The 18,285-nt window shown below is 54.0% G+C and overlaps 1 protein-coding gene across 1 annotated transcript in view; it reads right to left on the reverse strand.

The window, feature by feature from the left end:
- The window catches only part of TMPRSS5 (transmembrane serine protease 5), a 212,337-nt gene that overhangs the window by 119,353 nt on the left and 74,699 nt on the right, over positions 1-18,285 (reverse strand). The window contains exons 4-5 of the mRNA XM_069614237.1: positions 4,025-4,141; positions 607-742 (exon numbers count right to left, since the gene is read on the reverse strand). Of these exons, the coding sequence (XP_069470338.1) occupies positions 607-742; positions 4,025-4,141 (253 nt within the window). The remainder of the gene's footprint in view (positions 1-606; positions 743-4,024; positions 4,142-18,285) is intronic.

Consider the following 18,285-nt stretch of genomic DNA (forward strand, 5'->3'; position numbering starts at 1 on the left):
TGTGCAGGGTAGAGAGAGGTTCTAAACCTAGCCCGGGCCACTCCAATCTTCCTTAGTCGCTGCTGGTTGACGGCTGGCAACTGGCTTCCCCTGCTGACACTTGCAAACACAGTCGGGAGCTGCCCTTTGCTTAGGGGCCCTTATCCGCAGGAGCTGCCGGGCAGAAGGGCTTCCCTGGGAAGGTCAGTAATGAACAGTGATCTGACCAGTCAGGGGGAGGGTGTTGGGATGGGAGGAAAGAGGAAGTGGGAGTCAGGCAGGAAAGGGAACAATGCTGCCGAAAAACAGGGGCTGGGGCTCAACAAACACACAATTGCACAGTATGCAAAGCCCAGGAGGGGCTAGCAATGCCCAGCACTCACCTCAGTCGCTGATGGCAAAGTGACGAACAAAGAATGCAGCCGTACAATAGCACGATTGCAAAGGGCCTACAGAGGCCAATCAGAAGCTGGGGGGCGGGATTTGAGGCAGGAGGAGGGAGGGTGGCCATGGGTGGCTTCTCCAAAAGTAGGGTTGTGATCCAAGCATGTGTAATCTCACCAACTTGAGCATCTGAAAATATGCGGACCCACAGAGGCACAACTGGGACCACAGTGACCCCTTTACCTGATGTTCCCCAGTTGCCGGCAGATCACAGTGCCCAGGGAAGAGTTCCATCTCTCATGGCACGCCGGGAGCCAGCCAGTCTTCTCTTCCATGTGCACCTCCAACAAGTAGTTTTCTGCATTGATTCTGAAAGACACTGAAACAATTTTATTAAAAGAAATTCCAGTGAAATGCCTGGCAACGCATTCTACACTCTGGTTGTCATGGGTTAGATTAGTGAGTTCGGTTAAATCACAATTGCATTTTATAGACATTGTTTTGACCTTTCTTTGCCAGCGGCTGAATTTGAACTGTGACGTGGAAAGTGGGACCGCACTTGGAGTGACTCCCCTTTAGAGGATAAGGACTCCCATTGCCATGGGGTACTCCCTATACACAAGAGATGGTCTGCCTGTCTGGGAACAAGAAATACCAACAATACATCTATGTGTTTGGCTCAAAGTAATGCTGACAATACATCTATGTACTTAGCCCAAAGGAATGCAGAGGTGTGGTAAACAATATTCCCCCTCTTGTTACAGGAGCAAGAATAAAAGGGCCAATGAACATTGAGTGGAGGAGGGGAAACCCAATGCTGAGACGAGACTTAAAATGTGAGAATCTCAGCGAGGGGCAAAGCCACACAGAATGGCAGAGCGGCTGTAGCACAAAAGAAAGCGGACGCCTGAGTGAGACGCTGTCCACCCAGCACAACAACGCCCAAGTCCTGAGAAGCAGAGGCCGTGCAAAGCAAACTTTACCTGGAGGCATGGCAACACCGAGGACGTTGTAGTCCCAGAGCCCACAAACAGCTGCCAAATCCCGGGACAAAAGGGGGACTTGGTCTTCCGCTTTCATACCGAGAGACCAACAGGAGAGAGAAACTATACAGAGGGGAGCCTCTGAAGTGAGAACCTTGGCAAGGGACAGACCGACATTGAACAGCAGAACCAGCTGTGGAGCAGAGAGGCCAACGGTGAAGGGAGACACCACCGTCCCAATACAGAAATGTGCAGTGCCCTAGAAGCCAAGGCCGCCTAAAACAAAGCTTAACTGGAGGCGCAACCACACAGATCTGCCGGTCAGATAGTACAGTGAGTTGAACAGTGAGTTGATCGCTCGCCTCCGATATCTGGGTGCAGCCTGCTGTGACAGGTTTGAATCCTGGCAGGGACAACTCAGCCTTTCATCCTTTCAAGATTGATACATTGACTCTGTGGGATAATAACGTAATCTGTTATTTCAGCGCTCTGAGACCCATGGGTGTGTAGTGCTATACACGAAATAGATATTATAGGACATGGTGGGCCCGGTACCTGCGAACTGATGCCGAAACCAGGAACCGAGGGGAGGAGCAAGTCATCTGCTCCAAACAAGAGAGCAGAAGGGTGAGAAAATGTGAGATGAGCGGGTTCCGAAAACCGCTCCTATCCAGTCTGGAAGAGCGGTAAGCAGTGGAGCAGACCCCTGCAATGCTGAAGGTATGCAGTTTGCCCAGATCGGAGCGAGTTGGAGAGCAGAAAGATTGAGTGGGGGGGGGGGAAGAAGGAAGGATAACCCGGTATTAGGGTCACAAAGGTTCAGAGAGAGAGACTGGACTAGAGGAGAAGGGTTACAGGAGCCAGAGAAACCCGAATAGGATAAACCTCCAGAAAGGTCAAAGACACTCACAAGAAGAGGGGTTACCGGCACCCCAGAGAATTAAGTTATTGGGACAGAGAAAACAAAGGGATCCCGGGGCCCAATAAACAAAGCCAAGAACAAATCCAAGGGGAGCACAGAGGCCCCCACTATCTGAGCCAAGTGGGAAGAGACCCAAACAAGTGGTGTATAGGGATCATGGAAATATCCCTCCATCTAAAGAAACGTGGACATTTTATGTTTTTGTGGTTGAACTTTAGGAAACTAGGGAACTTTTGCTAGAATGACAAGAACGTTTCCTTTGAGAAGAGCTGTTACTTACTGGGACATCCAGAGACACGTTGGGGAAGAACCAAGCGTGGAGGGCACTCCACCCATTTCCTGTTACGTTTTGCTAAGTGCTAGAGCAAGCTTAGGTGATATGTTTGGACCAAGGACTACTTTTGATTTTGTACTAACAACGAGCACCTTCAGTTAGTAGTGGGATCAGTGAGTAGTTTCTTTTTAACTTATGTATGCGTAGTGTTTCTTTATGTCCTTTGGTCCGAGTTCTCCTTCTGGCTTGCCAAACAACTCCAAGATAATCTCATGACTTTTAATTGATAGGCTTTATTTCGCAAGTGACGAACATAATAACATGGCTACCTGCAGTGATTAGAAGTACCTCCCAAAATACAGCTGCTTCGGTTGGCAAGAGCAAGTAGTTCTGGTCTATGTTGCATAAATAAAATATGTATGCAGAAGTCTAATGAATTATCAGATTTGAATCAGACGTGGAATGGGCACTCAGTGCTCCTAATGATACCAAACCATGTAGTATCCACAAGTTGCCAAAGCTCAGTCAAATTGAAATGCAATTCTAAACTCCATTTGGCCAGAGTACAAGCTTAGGAGTGTTTTTTGCATTGTTTGGGGGGGGGAGAGTATTTTATACACCGTCTTTTAATCACTTATATTTGCATAATAATAATAATGTATTTCTTATATAGCGCTACACACCCAGAGGTCTCAGAGGGCTCAAATAACAGAAGACATTATTATCCCACAGAGTGGTACTCATTTTATCGACCTCAGAAGGATGAAAGGCTGTGTTGGCCCTGCCGGGATTCGAACGTTCACAGCAGGCTGCACCCAGATATCAGGGGCGCGCGCTTAGCTCGCTGTGCTATCTGACCGGGGAATGGGGCCCTTTACAATTATGGCGGTGCAGAAAAAATAAAATGGTGGCAAGGAATTACCACCACTTTAATGCACTGCCGAATGCCACGACTGGAGGTCGAGTGGAGGATCTACCGCCATAGCTCGTTTCATCACCACTCGTAACCCCCCCAGGAAACCTGTGCGGCCCAGTGGCAGGAATGGTAAATTAGGGTGCCCTTACTTGTATAGAAATACTGTGGTAACACCTCAAAACGTGTGCAGCTCATAATCTTGAATGCACTTCTTTTTAAACAAATAATAAACTAAGAGGGTGGGAAATATTAGGCCCGAAAAAAACAGAAAAAAAATTCCTGGAAGTAATCACCACCATCCCCTTAAATGGGGTTGTCAAATATTGGGAGTGGGTTGGAAAACAAAGCCAAAATATCTAATATCCCCTACAAACTTAGAATATTTCTATGGGGTCCTTCTGCCGCACACTAGTGACTTTGTGGAGGGCAAAAGAGTGATGCTTTGTTGGTGGTCAACTTGGACGGGCCATGAACATTAGTGAGTAATATGGACTTTCATGGGTAGCAAAGCATAGACCGAGCCCGAGACATAAGCAAAACAAATGGCAAGGAGAACCAGTGAGAACCTTTCCTGGGATCCAGAAGGTCGCCGCCATTGCCGGTGTCATTACAGCTCGCTGCCTTCTCCGCGTCCTGCAAAGGCACCGAATCCTGGTAGGCCAGCGGCTTCAGGAACACGTTCACTTGCAAAGGAAACAGAAGTTGACATTTGCAAGGGTCATCATTTCAGTAACTTAGTAGCATGTAGTATACCAATGTTAATCTTGCAAGACCACCTTAAACCTTCTAGTCCGCCACTATTGTATCATCAAGGACACATTAAGAGAAAGTGCAGGAAACGAGACACATCTGGCACCAAACACCACTTTCTGGAGTAGTACAGGTTCTGGCACACATGCTGGGGGAGGGTTGGGAAGGGAACAGGATATTGTATGGGGGTGGGGGTGCTTTTCATTCAAATGCAGAATCTCAGAGGCTCCAGGGCAGGTTTCCAAGGCCACCACTCTGCAGGAGTGGAGAAGGTTTACCCACATTGTGCTCGACTTTCTGCACCCGGGCTGCTCAGGAAGGTGCCTTTACTGTGTATCTTCAAAGGGGAGGGGCGCGGTGATGAGGTTCTCTGCATAGAGGCCCTGCCATAGCATGGTCTACACTGTGAATCTTCTTCAAAGGGGAGGGGGCGGTGCTAAGGTGCTGCCAGGCTGACAGATCCAGGTAGCTTGGCCATAGGCACAGACTCTGGCCCGGCTTTATGGCACAATGAGAGCATCCTTAAGGGGAAGAACTGCGGGTGCCCAGTCATCTGCACATCTTCAGGAGTGCTGGAGGACCCGCCGACTGCCCCGCGTGCATGCCTCCACATTCATAGCCCAGGCACAAGCTGGCTCAATGTGTTCCAGCGCTATGGACCATGGCACAGAGTACATGACACAGTTCTGAGCAGAGAGTCTGCTCCAGGTTCCGGCACATTTTACCTGTACCTTCTGAAAACTCCTGCAGGCTCTGTATTAGGTTATAAAGCATGGCGCCTAGCCCCTCCCTGCCACACATGCCAATTGCAACATGCACATGCCCTCAAGAACCCTCATGTTGCGATTTACATCTGATGTTCAGGGCCTATAACTATTGGCCCCCGGGCATTACCTTACTTGGTAAGGCCCCGCCGCTCGAGGCATATTGCTTAATTATAGCCCAACTGAATGCTGGTACGAATTTTAGCCTTCTTGGAATCGTGGAAATCTGAGTGGGTATTGCTGGCATTGCAACAAGAGCCATCTACAGTGGGCATTCAAACGTCTAAGGTAATGCCTGTCAAAGTCAGGGATTTCCTTCGCCTCAAATTTGTAATTTGTTTATTATTTGTATCGCACACCTAACCCTGAGGTAACTGGGCGCTGATGCAAATGCATCCATAAATTAATTTTATTGTGTTAGGCAAGAATGTATGTAGTAACCCTGTGGGAGAATACACCGGCCTTGTCCTCTTGGCAATAGGGAACCCAACCTTTGGTATAGGCCTGCACTAGACAATTTGGTAGAGTGACTGAGCAGCCAGTCAATGTGAGCTGTAGGGTTGCAACAGTGCCATGTATTCAAATAACACTTAGGGGTTGATTCATGGAAATAATGTGTGCCGAAAATTCCTGCGCAGAGGTGCCAAAACGTGCGAATCTCAGTAAAAGTGTGAAAATCGCAGGGAAACCAGCGCACATCGATTCATGGACGTCCGTGCGCGAGAAAAACATTGGATGTGCGCTAAAAATGTGCGCCGCGCACGCCGGCGCACAGGTCATCCAACAGCGTGCGCCACGGCCACTGCGAAATCGCACATAGCGCACGCACATCACAAAAGTAGGCGGAACACGGGGCGTAACACTCGGAATAGGGAACAACGCGTGAAAATATGGCCGTCACGGGGGAAGTACAGGAGGCAAGTGCGCGGAATGCCCACACGCTCGCCTACAACCCGTATTCATGGAATCGAATAGGGCAAACCAGAGCACGGTCAAAGAGGCGCACAGGGCCAAACAAGTACGCCACAAGAACGCAGGCGGTAGCGCCCCTGCGCCTGAAAAAAATGTGTGCCAAAATGTGCGCTAACAAAAAGCACCCATATACAGCCATGATGAATGGGCCATACAGTGGCCCTCTAGGACAAATGAGGTGCAAAGGGGTACCAACAAACACGGACACCCGCTGTGTGAGAAATAGCGTGTGTGTGTGTTCCTGGGTGCGCAGGAAGTTCCACACGCGATTGGCCTGAGTACGTGTACTTTAGGGTGCGCGGGAAGTTCCACACGCGATTAGCCTGGGTATGTGTACTACGGGGTGCGCGGGAAGTTGCACACGCGATTGGCCTGCGTACGTGTACTTTGGGGTGCGCGGGAAGTTCCACACACGATTAGCCTGGGTACGTGTACTACGGGGTGCGCGGGAAGTTCCACACGCGATTAGCCTGAGTATGTGTACTACGGGGTGCGCGGGAAGTTCCACACGCGATTGGCCTGGGTACGTGTACTACGGGCTGCGCGGGAAGTTCCACACGCGATTTCAGCAGGGTACGTGCATTTCGGTGGTGCCAGGGAATGCTACACGTGATTTGGCCATGTGGGTCCTCCCAGGTGTTCCCTCTACACCCTCCACGGCCCCTGCAGGCAGCCCACAACACAGGGGACTACCCTGCACCCCTGCTCATGTCCCACAGGCAACCCATCCACCATGGCCATGCCCACCAGCCAACCCACATGTCACCTTGCACTACTGATCAACAACACATGTCTCCCAGCACCCCCAGCAGTGCAGGGGCACCCTCCACCAGGCCCCCAAACATATCTACCACCACCCTCACCCCCCAGCAGTGCAGGGGCAGCCTCCACCAGGCCCCCACTCATGTCTCCCACCACCCCCACCCCCCAGCAGTGCAGGGGCAGCCTCCACCACGCCCACACTCCTGTCCCCCTGCACCCCCACCCCCCAGCAGTGCAGGGGCAGCCTCCACCAGGCCCCCACACATGTCCCCCTGCACCCCCACCCCCCAGCAGTGCAGGGGCAGCCTCCACCAGGCCCCCACTCATGTCCACCTGCACCCCCAACCCCCAGCAGTGCAGGGGCAGCCTCCACCAGGCCCCCACTCAGGTCTACCACCACCCCACCCCCCAGCAGTGCAGGGGCAGCCTCCACCAGGCCCCCACTCATGTCCCCCTGCACCCCCCACCCCCCAGCAGTGCAGGGGCAGCCTCCACCAGGCCCCCACTCATGTCTACCACCACCCCCCACCCCCAGCAGTGCAGGGGCAGCCTCCACCAGGCCCCCACTCATGTCTACCACCACCCCCAGCCCCCAGCAGTGCAGGGGCAGCCTCCACCAGGCCCCCACTCATGTCTACCACCACCCCCACCCCCCAGCAGTGCAGGGGCAGCCTCCACCAGGCCCCCACACATGTCTACCATCACCCCCACCCCCCAGCAGTGCAGGGGCAGCCTCCACCAGGCCCCCACTCATGTCCCCCTGCACCCCCACACCCCAGCAGTGCAGGGGCAGCCTCCACCAGGCCCCCACTCATGTCTACCACCACCCCCACCCCCCAGCAGTGCAGGGGCAGCCTCCACCAGGCCCCCACTCATGTCTCCCATCACCCCCACACCCCAGCAGTGCAGGGGCAGCCTCCACCAGGCCCCACTCATGTCTCGCTGCATCCCCCCCCCAGCCACCAGGGGCAGCCTCCACCAGGCCCCCACATATGTCTACCATTACCCCCACCCCCCCAGCAGTGCGATTAGCCTGGGTACGTGTATTCCTGGGGTGCGCGGGTAGTCTCCCATGCAATACCATCAGGGTACGTGTATTATGGGTCCGCGTGAACTTCCACACGCGATACCAGCAGGCTACGTGTTTTACGGGGTGCTTGGGAAGTTCCACACGCGATTGGCCTGGGTAAGTGTACTTCGGGGTGCGCGGGAAGTTCCACACGCGATTAGCCTGGGTACGTGTACTACGGAGTGCGCGGGAAGTTCCACACGCGATTGCCCTGGGTACGTGTATTTCGGGGTGCGCGGGAAGTTCCACACGCAACTGGGCCTGTGAGAGTGGGGTACGTGTATTCCTGGGGTGGGTGGGAAGATTCACACTTTCGCCTACGACGCGCCGAAAAATAAATGATCCAATCCTGAAACACGTACGCCAGCATGAAGCAGGCGTACGTCGACCCGCGCAGCATAAAAGTGCACGCAAACAACAAACAAGCTCAGACGCCAGGATGAATATACCGTTCCTAGCAGCAGTGGCCGTGGGTTACCAAAGGAGGAGGAGGAGGATAGTGAGGGCCTGAATTTTTAGTCCCAGAACCAGCCTTTTTGGGATGCCTGATGACCAGGTGTATGGGAGGTACAGGTTTCCACCACACATAATACTGGACCTGGTCAGTGAGTGGGAGGATGACCTCACATCACCCACCCTGTGCTCCCAAGCACTCAGCCCCCTGGAGAAGGTCCTCAATGTACTGCACTTCTTGGCCACAGGATCATTTCAGCGGACAAGTGCCATAGTGGGTGGGGTGTCACAGGCCACGCAGTCACGCTGCCTACACCAGGTCTTGAACATCATCACTGCACGCCCATCAGTCCGTAGGCACATATACCTGCCCAGGACACCTGCAGAAAGGCAGGCTGCCGCCCTCGATTTCTACGGTGTGGCACAATTCCCCAATGTGCTAGGTGCCATTGACTGCACCCATGTGGCACTACGTCCCCCCAGGGCATCTGAGCACATCTATAGGAACCGCAAGCACTGGCATTCCATCAACGTGGAGGTAGTATGTAATGCCAAAGGAATCATCACCTCAGTATATGCCAACTACCCAGGGTCCACCCACGACAGCTTCATTTACCGAATGGCTACCCTAAACCGGGACCTAGAAGCTGGGCGGCATGGCGATACATGGCTGCTTGGGGAGTATGAATGCCACTGCACATGCATGCATGTCAGATGCAGAGTTATGTTACTACCCCACTAATGATACCCATCACCTCCTCACCAGGGGACAGTGCCCACCCTCTGAGCACCCACATGATGACACCAATTCGGAACCCCATCACGCCTCCAGAGGTAAGATACAACACAGCCCATATTGCAACCCGGGGCATAGTGGAGCGCACATTCGGAGTGCTCAAGTCACGCTTTCGCTCCCTTGTGCGTTCTGGCGGGCAGCTGTTATATGCGCCCCAGTAGTGTGCAGGATCATAGTGGCAGCATGTGTCCTGCACAATGTTGCAACACGCCGGGGCCTGGCTGTGGACATGGTGGTGCCCCCACATCCCCAACCACATGCACGCCCGCTGCGCATGGGAGGGGAGAGGGCACGGGGTGAGGCAGCCCGTACGCAGCTGGTGGCTAATTACTTCACATAGAAATCACACCCCTGTGGAGTGCACACAGCCCTGGCACATACCATCTGATAAGCAATGATGACTTGACCTGACAATTATGACGAACAAAGGGACAGTCAACTGTCAGAACCATAGCAGCCTGAGATTGGTCATGTGGAAGTGTCACAATGTGTGCATCCCTACCTACACAAACACCACCAATGCAGTGTCATCAAAAGACACACTTCCATGCTGCAGAAATGAATACCCACTTGCAAAATACTACATGAAAACAGTGCCATGTCACCCAACCCCTCCCCGGCACGGCCACACAACACACCATGGCATGTCATGCAATGTGAGAGCAAACAAATTAATCCCCACAACATGCCCCAAGTGTCACCAGCTACAGTGTCCCTAATGGAAACATGGCCACACATGAAATGCTCACGGTAATGCAGGACCTACAACACACATTACCAAATACTTACCAAGAATACCAATCACCTACACAACCTCCAACCTACCTTAAACATGACATTACAGACTTAAAAACCTGCTAGCCTCACTACCTGATGATGCCAGCACTTCAAACACTTCCAAGTATACAGTGTTAGCGCCATGCAAGAGTATAGGTGCACTGCTTACAACAGGGACTCCAGTTCCAAGGTGGACCGCCTTGTGAAGACGTGAGAAATGGACCTGCAAATTAGGAGGATGAGATGGATGCAGAGGCACATATCAATACACCATGCAGTGTACAATACAGCAACAATATGCACTATGAATGTATACACAGTATTGACTACAGACTGCCCACACATCGAATGGGAGTCCAATGTCACCATGTACGTCAATGTCACTTGGGCACACCCTTTGCAAGCCCATGGAAACGGGAAGCAGGATGGGTGTGTGTCACAAAAACCCAAGCATCTGAACCAAATTCATGACAAGCCTGCATGTGCCCAGCCACAATGCAGCGTATGCCCATGGGAGCCACACAAGGCAACACACTGTCCCAAAAAAAATAAATAAATAAATAAATAAATAAATGCCTGGGGGGGGGGGGGGAGAGTGGGGTTGAGGCCACCCAGGAAGTCCGAGGACAGGGTGCACACCAAAACCCACCTGTATGGATCTTGCGAAAAAAAACACCTCCATGGGCTCATGGCCTACACGGCTACCCTATTGTGGGAGAATCACTGCTGTCGCTCTCCTCACCCTCTGCAACTGCATCAGGAGGTGGTGGCACTATGGGAGGCAGCCCACGCAAAGCCCTAGTCTGTTCCTCCATGGCTGCAAGCATGCGGGTGTGGTAGGTCTCGTTCTGGAGGATAATTGTGCGGAGGTCCCCATGCAACAATTCATGGGATGCCCGGATCTTCGCCCTAGTTGCCTGCATCTCAGCTGAGAGCGTACGTGTGAGACGCTCCAGCTGCTGTTCTGTCCTTCTGTTTGTTGAAGCCTCAAGCTGAACAAGAGTCATCCTGAGGTGAAGGAGTTCCACCCTCAGGGCTTCCCTGTGGCCCTGGGACTCTATGGAAATGGCTTCCTGCAGAGTCGCCAGTGCCGCCCGCCTGTCCCTGTCGGAGGCCAACATGTCCTCCCTGTGTGACTGGCAGATGGAGGCTGTTGCCTGCTGTAGTCGCTCCATCAGCCTTTGGGGGGACAATGGAAGTGGCCACCCTATCCATGGCCTGAGCCATCATCTCTGATGGTGCTGCCTGTTGGGTTGCCATACTGTATATGGATTGCTCCCATGCGGTATTGCCAGGTGGCTGACGGCCACCACGTCGGCGGGCACCACACCTGTCTGGGGCAAGGCGAACTGCGCCTTGCTGTGCCGGCACTGCCTGAGGCTGCAGGACTGCATTCCCCCTCTGATCTGCTGGCCCAGGAACAGGATCAGATGTCGCGGACTGTGACCCTGCATCCGTAACCACCAAAAGCGTACCTGCCAACACTGACATCCCCATTGAGGGTTCTAACCCTGGTGCAGGTGGGTCGGACAGAACAGAATCCCTCCCAGGAACACTCACCTGCGACGGCACATAGGTCTCATCATCCGAATCGACACCTGAATACAGCTTGGGGGAGGTGCAGCCAGAGACACCCCTTGAGAGCACGACCTGCAGCAGTTGTGGGTTCTCACCCATCACCACACCACGTCCCTCACTGGTGGTCGGTCGGCCCTCAGACCCCTCCTGGGTCTGCACCATCTCCACAACCCCAGCAGTATCAAGTGCGTCATCCCCTGCAAAGACATAAAAGAAAACAAATGGAAACAGGCATTAGCACTATGGCACACAATTAGGGCTGAGAGGCTACAGAAACAGTACTTGATTGACACATGTCCCACATGACTAAAACCCTCCCATGCATGCACCGTCACTGCATGTGAAGGGTAGGCAGATGGCACACATTGATGACACCAAGATGGAAGATGAACACATTTGCTGCATGCTGCCTAGCAGTGGCATCACACATTGGCCAGTGATTGGCAGGTCAAATACACATGCCATCACACAGATGGCATGTACCCTAGCCATGAAGTGAAGAGGGAGAGGAGGTCACCAATTGTTCATTCAGTCCAGTTTGCTAATGAAATTGATTTTTTAATTGAAATGGTTCAAATCTTTAACCTGCAGCTGCCAGTCCAAAATGGTCCTATAGCGCAGGGACATGGCTAAACAAATCATGTCCAGGAAACAAAGCCAGTCCACTGTACCATAGCCATGTTAGACATGTGACAATAGGACTGAGAAATCCTGAGTAAAAGTGGTGGTACGCAAACAATCTGCCTGAATAAACAGAGGTAAATAAGCAACAATGTTGTGGCAAGATGACACTCCAAGGGCAACTGTGTGGTGTTGGGCTGGATGTCTAATGTTGGCAGAAGGGATGCTGCTATACCCAAATGCTGGTGCGCAGAATGTATAGGAAGAGGCACATGGGTGACCCAAACCACTCGGGCACACACACCCTCTCCTGGCACCCAAACAGAAGCCCTCCCACACACACCATGCACATGGATGACACACACATGCATGTGCACTCACCGGACAATGCCTCGTTATCTGCCAGTTCTCCCACGCCTTGGATCTGTTCCTCCGTGACGTAGGTCCCAGCAATCTGCTCATGTGGAGTGAGTTCTATGTCGTCTGCTGGAGGCCCACCTCCAGTCACTAGAGTTGCGGCATGACTTGAGGCCAGCTTATTCTTTGCCCTGCGCTTCAGGTCATTCCAGCGCTTGTAGCATTCAGTAGCTGTGCGCCTCACGATTCCAAGGGCACTTATGATGTCCGCAATGGTCTGCCAGTGTGCCTGACGTTGTGCAGGTGTGGTCTTGGATCCTGCAACAATCACCATTTTGCGGTCATGTGCGGACACATACTCTACAAGTGCATTCAGTTCGGCCTCATTGAAGCTGGGCTTCCTTGACGGGCCGGACTGTGTAGCCGTGTCTGGGGCATCAGCCACTACTTGACGAGCACTCTTCCTCTTCCGCTTGGAAGGTGGTGGGGATCCTGAGTGTCCTACGCCGCTCTGGACACTAGGGGCAGGAGCCCCGGTGGACTCTGTACTAGGAGTGTGGGATTGCACACTCAGCATGGGAGTTGGTGCAGGCATTAGCTCAAGTGTGATGTGTCAGGGGGAATGTCAGCATGATGGACTTGGACCGACACTGTCCTGGCTGGGTGTGTGAGAGGTGGGGTGGATGGAGCCGCAGCTGCCCCTGCAGCCTCCCCAGCCTGCCTACGCGCGGCAGCAGATGACCTAGCTGCCCCTGATCCACGTGGCCTGATGACACCAACATTCACCGGCGCACGTGGCCTAGACCTGCTGACCTGGAAGTCAGCCATGGAGTCACCCTGTGCCAGGTCTGGTTCCACAGTGGGCTGGTCCAACAAGGGCTGAGCATGGATGGTGTCAGCCACGTTAACCTCGACGAGGGGGGGGGCATGGGTGTCCCTGACTGCTCCTCCACACATGGGGGGACTAGGGGCACCCTGCAAGTCATGGCCACGTCCCCTACCGGATCCACCACGGCCACCACTTGGGGCTCGGCCACCTTTGCCACCCTTACGGCTTGTTCGCCTCCCAGCCATGGCACTGATGTTATTGTGCGTATGGGAGTCGATGTGAACTATTGTCCTGGGCAATTGGGGGTCAAAGGGGTTGGGTACCAGATGGTAATCGTACCCTAGTGCTCTAGCAAGACTGTATGTCACCCCTGGGGAAAGATGACTGGTCACGCAACGCACAGGCACCCCAAAAAAGGGAAGTAAGGTGCACGCAACCCCTCCTAGACCACGTGCATTGAAAAATAAACCTGCACTACGCTGTGGCACCCAGAAACACAAGAATGAACGTATGCGTGTCACACGCAGCCTAGAATGACCTCTGAAGGGGTACGCGACACACGGGGCAAGCACAGATGTTAAATACGTGCGCGACTCACCGTCTGCCAGGAACAAAAGCGTGAAAAATATGCGCGTGTGCGCGTTGGCAACACCCCCGCCAAAAGAAGAATTGTATGCTGTCTGAGGAGACAGGACAACAGTAGAACGGAACGCCGTTTGAGGAAACAGGCCCAGGAAAAAGAGGAAAAGAGAAAAAGCTGTCAGAGGTAACAGAGCGTACGAACTGGAAACGCTGTGAAGTAAATCGCGTGTGAACCGACAAGAAGTACAGATTTCACCCACTCGCTCTCCACGAAAAGCACGTACAAGGAAATGGCGTTCTACACGTACCTTTTATACACGCGTCACAGACGCACATACACGATGATGCCATTTCCACCAATTACACGCTTTGACACTCGGACGTGTATTTTTTTTTTTACACGAGCCATTCTCTACGGCCATGCGCGTGACGTCACAGCTGCGCATGGGGGCCTTTGGGCCAATGAAATAGGGTATGCATGCAGACGCGCTTACGCGCTAAGGGCCTTTCCTCGAATTACACACAGACGTGCAGGACTTTTCACGTGCCAAATCACTCCGTATCAAGCTGGCCACACGTAAGCACACGGAAGACCACGCTCCTGCCCAGAAAGCCGATTTACTGCCCCCTAGACCCCCGAGCACGCTCCCACCTGCCATCTGCTGCTGACTGACTGCCTGCTGCCCACGTGCCCTGCCATTTGCTGCCTGCACATCAGCCAGGGGTGCTGTTGCTGTGACCACCCCTGCTGGAACCGAAGACTCCCGACTGGGATTCCATCGCTCCACAGCCCAGCCCCAGGACCCAGTTGCCCACCCACTCCTGCCTCTGGGGTTGTCATGTCGGCACTGCAACATCTGGCACCACTGACAACCCCCGGCCAGAGAGGCAGAGGGGCACCAGCTTCAGTGCCAGGGAAGTTGGTGTCCTGGTGGAGCAAGTCCTGGGGCAGTATGATGCCCTCTATGGAAGTGTGCGTGCCGACAAGGAAGGACGGACTCGGATCTGGACGGACATCGTGACTGCCATCAACGCGGAGGGGGTGGCAGTCCGCGACTTCCAACATGTCAAGAAGCGCTGGGAGGACTTCAGGTCCAGAACCCTGAACAAGGCCCGGCGCCTCTTGAAGGCAGCGGATGCTAAGGGGCGCCGGGGCCACTTGTCGGAAGATCAGATGAGGGTCCTGGAACGCATATCCCCAGCGCTCCACATCCAAGTCCTTGAGAGGCAGACCCATCTGGAGTCGAGCGGTAAGTGTACATGCATCATGATTGTAAGCTGGGCGTGTGGTGATGTGCCAGTAGTGTGCAGGTTGCACATCTGTTTGTATGGGGCCGAGTATGGGTGGGGGTGTACAGGACCGTGAGGCTAACACATGCGAGCGCTGTCATGTGTGAGACATGACTGGTGCTTGTGTGTGTAGGCTTGCATGCCAAATGCAGTTGTGTGGGCACACATGTTTGTATGAATGTGTATGTAAGTAGGCATGTTCACAATGTCACACATTTTTGTTTTTTTCAGCTGCATGTATCAGCACTGTGTACATGTGCATGTGTGTGTATTTGACAAGGGTGCAACAGTGATGCAACATGGATGCATGTGACAGCGGGATGTGGAAGCCCGATTGGCAGATGTGACATGGAACACTGCGACAGTTGGCTGAGGTGTACACATGCATGCAAGTGTGGTGGTGTGCGTGCATGTGTAGTGCACTCCCTGTGTTGCATGTGATGTCTGGATCACCTTTGCCTGCTCATGCTGTTTTATGTGTATGGATGGTGCTGGCAGTTGCGATGTGGCTGTGGTATGGCTCATGTGTGCATGTAGAAATGACATGTGTGTTGCCAATTGTGATGCCATGTCTGAGGTTTGCCAATGCCACTCATGTGCAACTGTCATGTGTGTATGTGTCCATTGTACAGTGCCCTGATGCCTGTGTTTTATTTCTCCCTGTCTGCAGCGTCAACTGATGAAGAGGGCGGAGAAGGTGCTGTGGAGCACAGCGGCGGGGATCGCACCGCCAGCCGGAGACGCAAGGCCCGGCTCCCCTCCCAGGTTGTGATCTCGTCGGGGAGTGAGGAGTCCGGTGCTGCGTCCAAGGCCGCAGCTGCCGGGGGGAGGTCCGAGAGGCGGAGGTCGGAGTTGGACTCCTCGGCAGCAGAAGGGGCAGCTGGGACCCCACAGGGCCCAACGGGGGAAGATGGCACGGAGTCATCCAGGTTGGTGGGGGGTTTGGTGGAGGAGGAGGCCGTGCAAGCAACAGAGACGGGGTCTGGAGGTGGGATTCCACTGGTGCTAGTGGTGCAGTGCAGGACCAGGGACAGGAGGCAGCACAGGTCGCCACGGAGTTGCCTGTGTGCAATCCTGTCCCTGATCCTGTCACTGCATCATATTGCACCAGCAGGGATGCCTACGTCCAGACCCGTTTTCAGGCAGGGGATGAGCTCACGACAACTGGCCTTCCTCTGCCTGCGGACGTGGCTATCCGGGTCCGGGTTGAGCCTGTCCTGACTGGTGTGGCGTTGCGTCAACGGGCCATGCGAGGTGACCTGCAGTCTTTTCATGAGGAGACTGCACGTCATCTCGAATGGCTCGCTGACCGCGTCGGCCTACTGGGACAGGTCACCCAGGCCGGATTCCTCCATTTGATGGGGCTTGCTCAGACCCCCACCTCAACTGAACCCCATATGCGCCAGTCGTCCTCCGTGCCATCTTCCCACCCATCAGTCACCTGGGTGCCCTGTGGAGCTGCCTCTGACGGTGCAGCCAGGCTGGTGGAGGAGGCATCCCTGCCACAGTTGGGAGTCGGACGTCCAGCAGGGGTGGCCACATCAACGACTGCACCCCAGCCAGCGGAGGATGTGCAGGCAGCAGGAGGCAGTGCACAGGCAGAGGCGCAGCAGCAACGTGGTGGGAGCCATGATGGCTCGGGGCCTTCGACATCGGAGGGGCAGGCATCGGCCGGAGGGCAGGAGGACCCAGGACGGGAAGTGTCTTCCGTGTGGCAGCGGTTGGGCCACGCCATAGATGCGGAGCAGCAGCGGGCGGAAGAGGCACGGCTCACGATGGTCAGGGCGGAAAACTCCATGCGGAGGGCGCCGAGGCGGGCCGAGTGCCTCGAGGCAATCCGCAGGGAGTTTGGGGGGGGGAACATGTGGACGGCCCTGCGGACCCTCGGGGCCATAGAGGAGGAGCGCCTCCGGGACATTGAGCAGGAGTTCGATGATGCCCTGGCCCGGAACATCCCGAAGTGAGCCGTCGGACTAGCCCGCTGCCCTTGTAAATAGTTCTGTAGTTAGTGTTAGGTTTAGCATTTTTTTTGGACCTTTTGGACAATGGGCCACATTTTTTAATATAAATATATATATATATATATATATTTTTTTTTTAGGTAGTGTTATTAGATAGGTTGCATTTCTTCTGAACCCTGGATTGTTTATCTGTATATAGTTGACTTTTGGATTTTCATTTTTTTTTATGATTTCCCCATGGAGCAATGGTTTTTCGATTTTAATTTTCCATTGGATTTACTTTTGTGGACTGTGACTTTGGACACCTTTCGTTTGCATTATGATTTGTGGTTTTGCATTATTTCACGTACCTGCTTGTTTTTTTAAAAAATAATTTCCATTATTGTTTGTTTATTTTTGGTTTAATTTATGTTGCGTTTAATACATATTTTTCTTCACACTTCAATGTGTAGTATCATCTCATTGGTTTCATGCATATCATGATATGTGTTTTGACATTCACTGACACCCATTGGGTGTATGTGAGGGACATGCGTTCATTTCCAAACTTGCAATTGTGGTTATATCATGTTTTTGCCATTTCTAATTGGGTGGGTGCAATACTCAGGTGGGTGTTTGGCATTTGGAGGCTGACCATAAGGGCCAGGGATCTAGATTGTGTTGACATGTTGACTGAGGGACATGAGTGGGGGCCTGGTGGAGGCTGCCCCTGGTGGCTGGGGGGCGGGGGTGGTGGGAGGCATGAGTGGGGGCCTGGTGGAGGCTGCCCCTGCACTGCTGGGGGGTGGGGGAGCAGGGGGACATGTGTGGTGTCCTGGTGGAGGGTGCCCCTGCACTGCTGGGGGGTGGGGGTGGTGGGAGACATGAGTGGGGGCCTGGTGGAAGCTGACCCTGCACTGCTGGGGGTGGGGGTGATAGGGGACATGAGTGGGGGCCTGGTGGAGGCTGCCCCTGGTGGCTGGGGGGTGGGGTGATAGGGGACATGAGTGGGGGCCTGGTGGAGGCTGCCCCTGCACTGCTGGGGGGTGGGGTGATAGGGGACATGAGTGGGGGCCTGGTGGAGGCTGCCCCTGCACTGCTGGGGGGGTGGGGTGATAGGAACATGAGTGGGGGCCTGGTGGAGGCTGCCCCTGCACTGCTGGGGGTGATAGAGGACATGAGTGGGGGCCTGGTGGAGGCTGCCCCTGCACTGCTGGGGGGTGGGGGTGGTGGGAGACATGAGTGGGGGCCTGGTGGAGGCTGCCCCTGCACTGCTGGGGGGTGGGG

This window comes from Ambystoma mexicanum, chromosome 9 (assembly GCF_040938575.1).
Source record: "Ambystoma mexicanum isolate Mex_15411 chromosome 9, UKY_AmexF1_1, whole genome shotgun sequence".
Taxonomy (NCBI): domain Eukaryota; kingdom Metazoa; phylum Chordata; class Amphibia; order Caudata; family Ambystomatidae; genus Ambystoma; species Ambystoma mexicanum.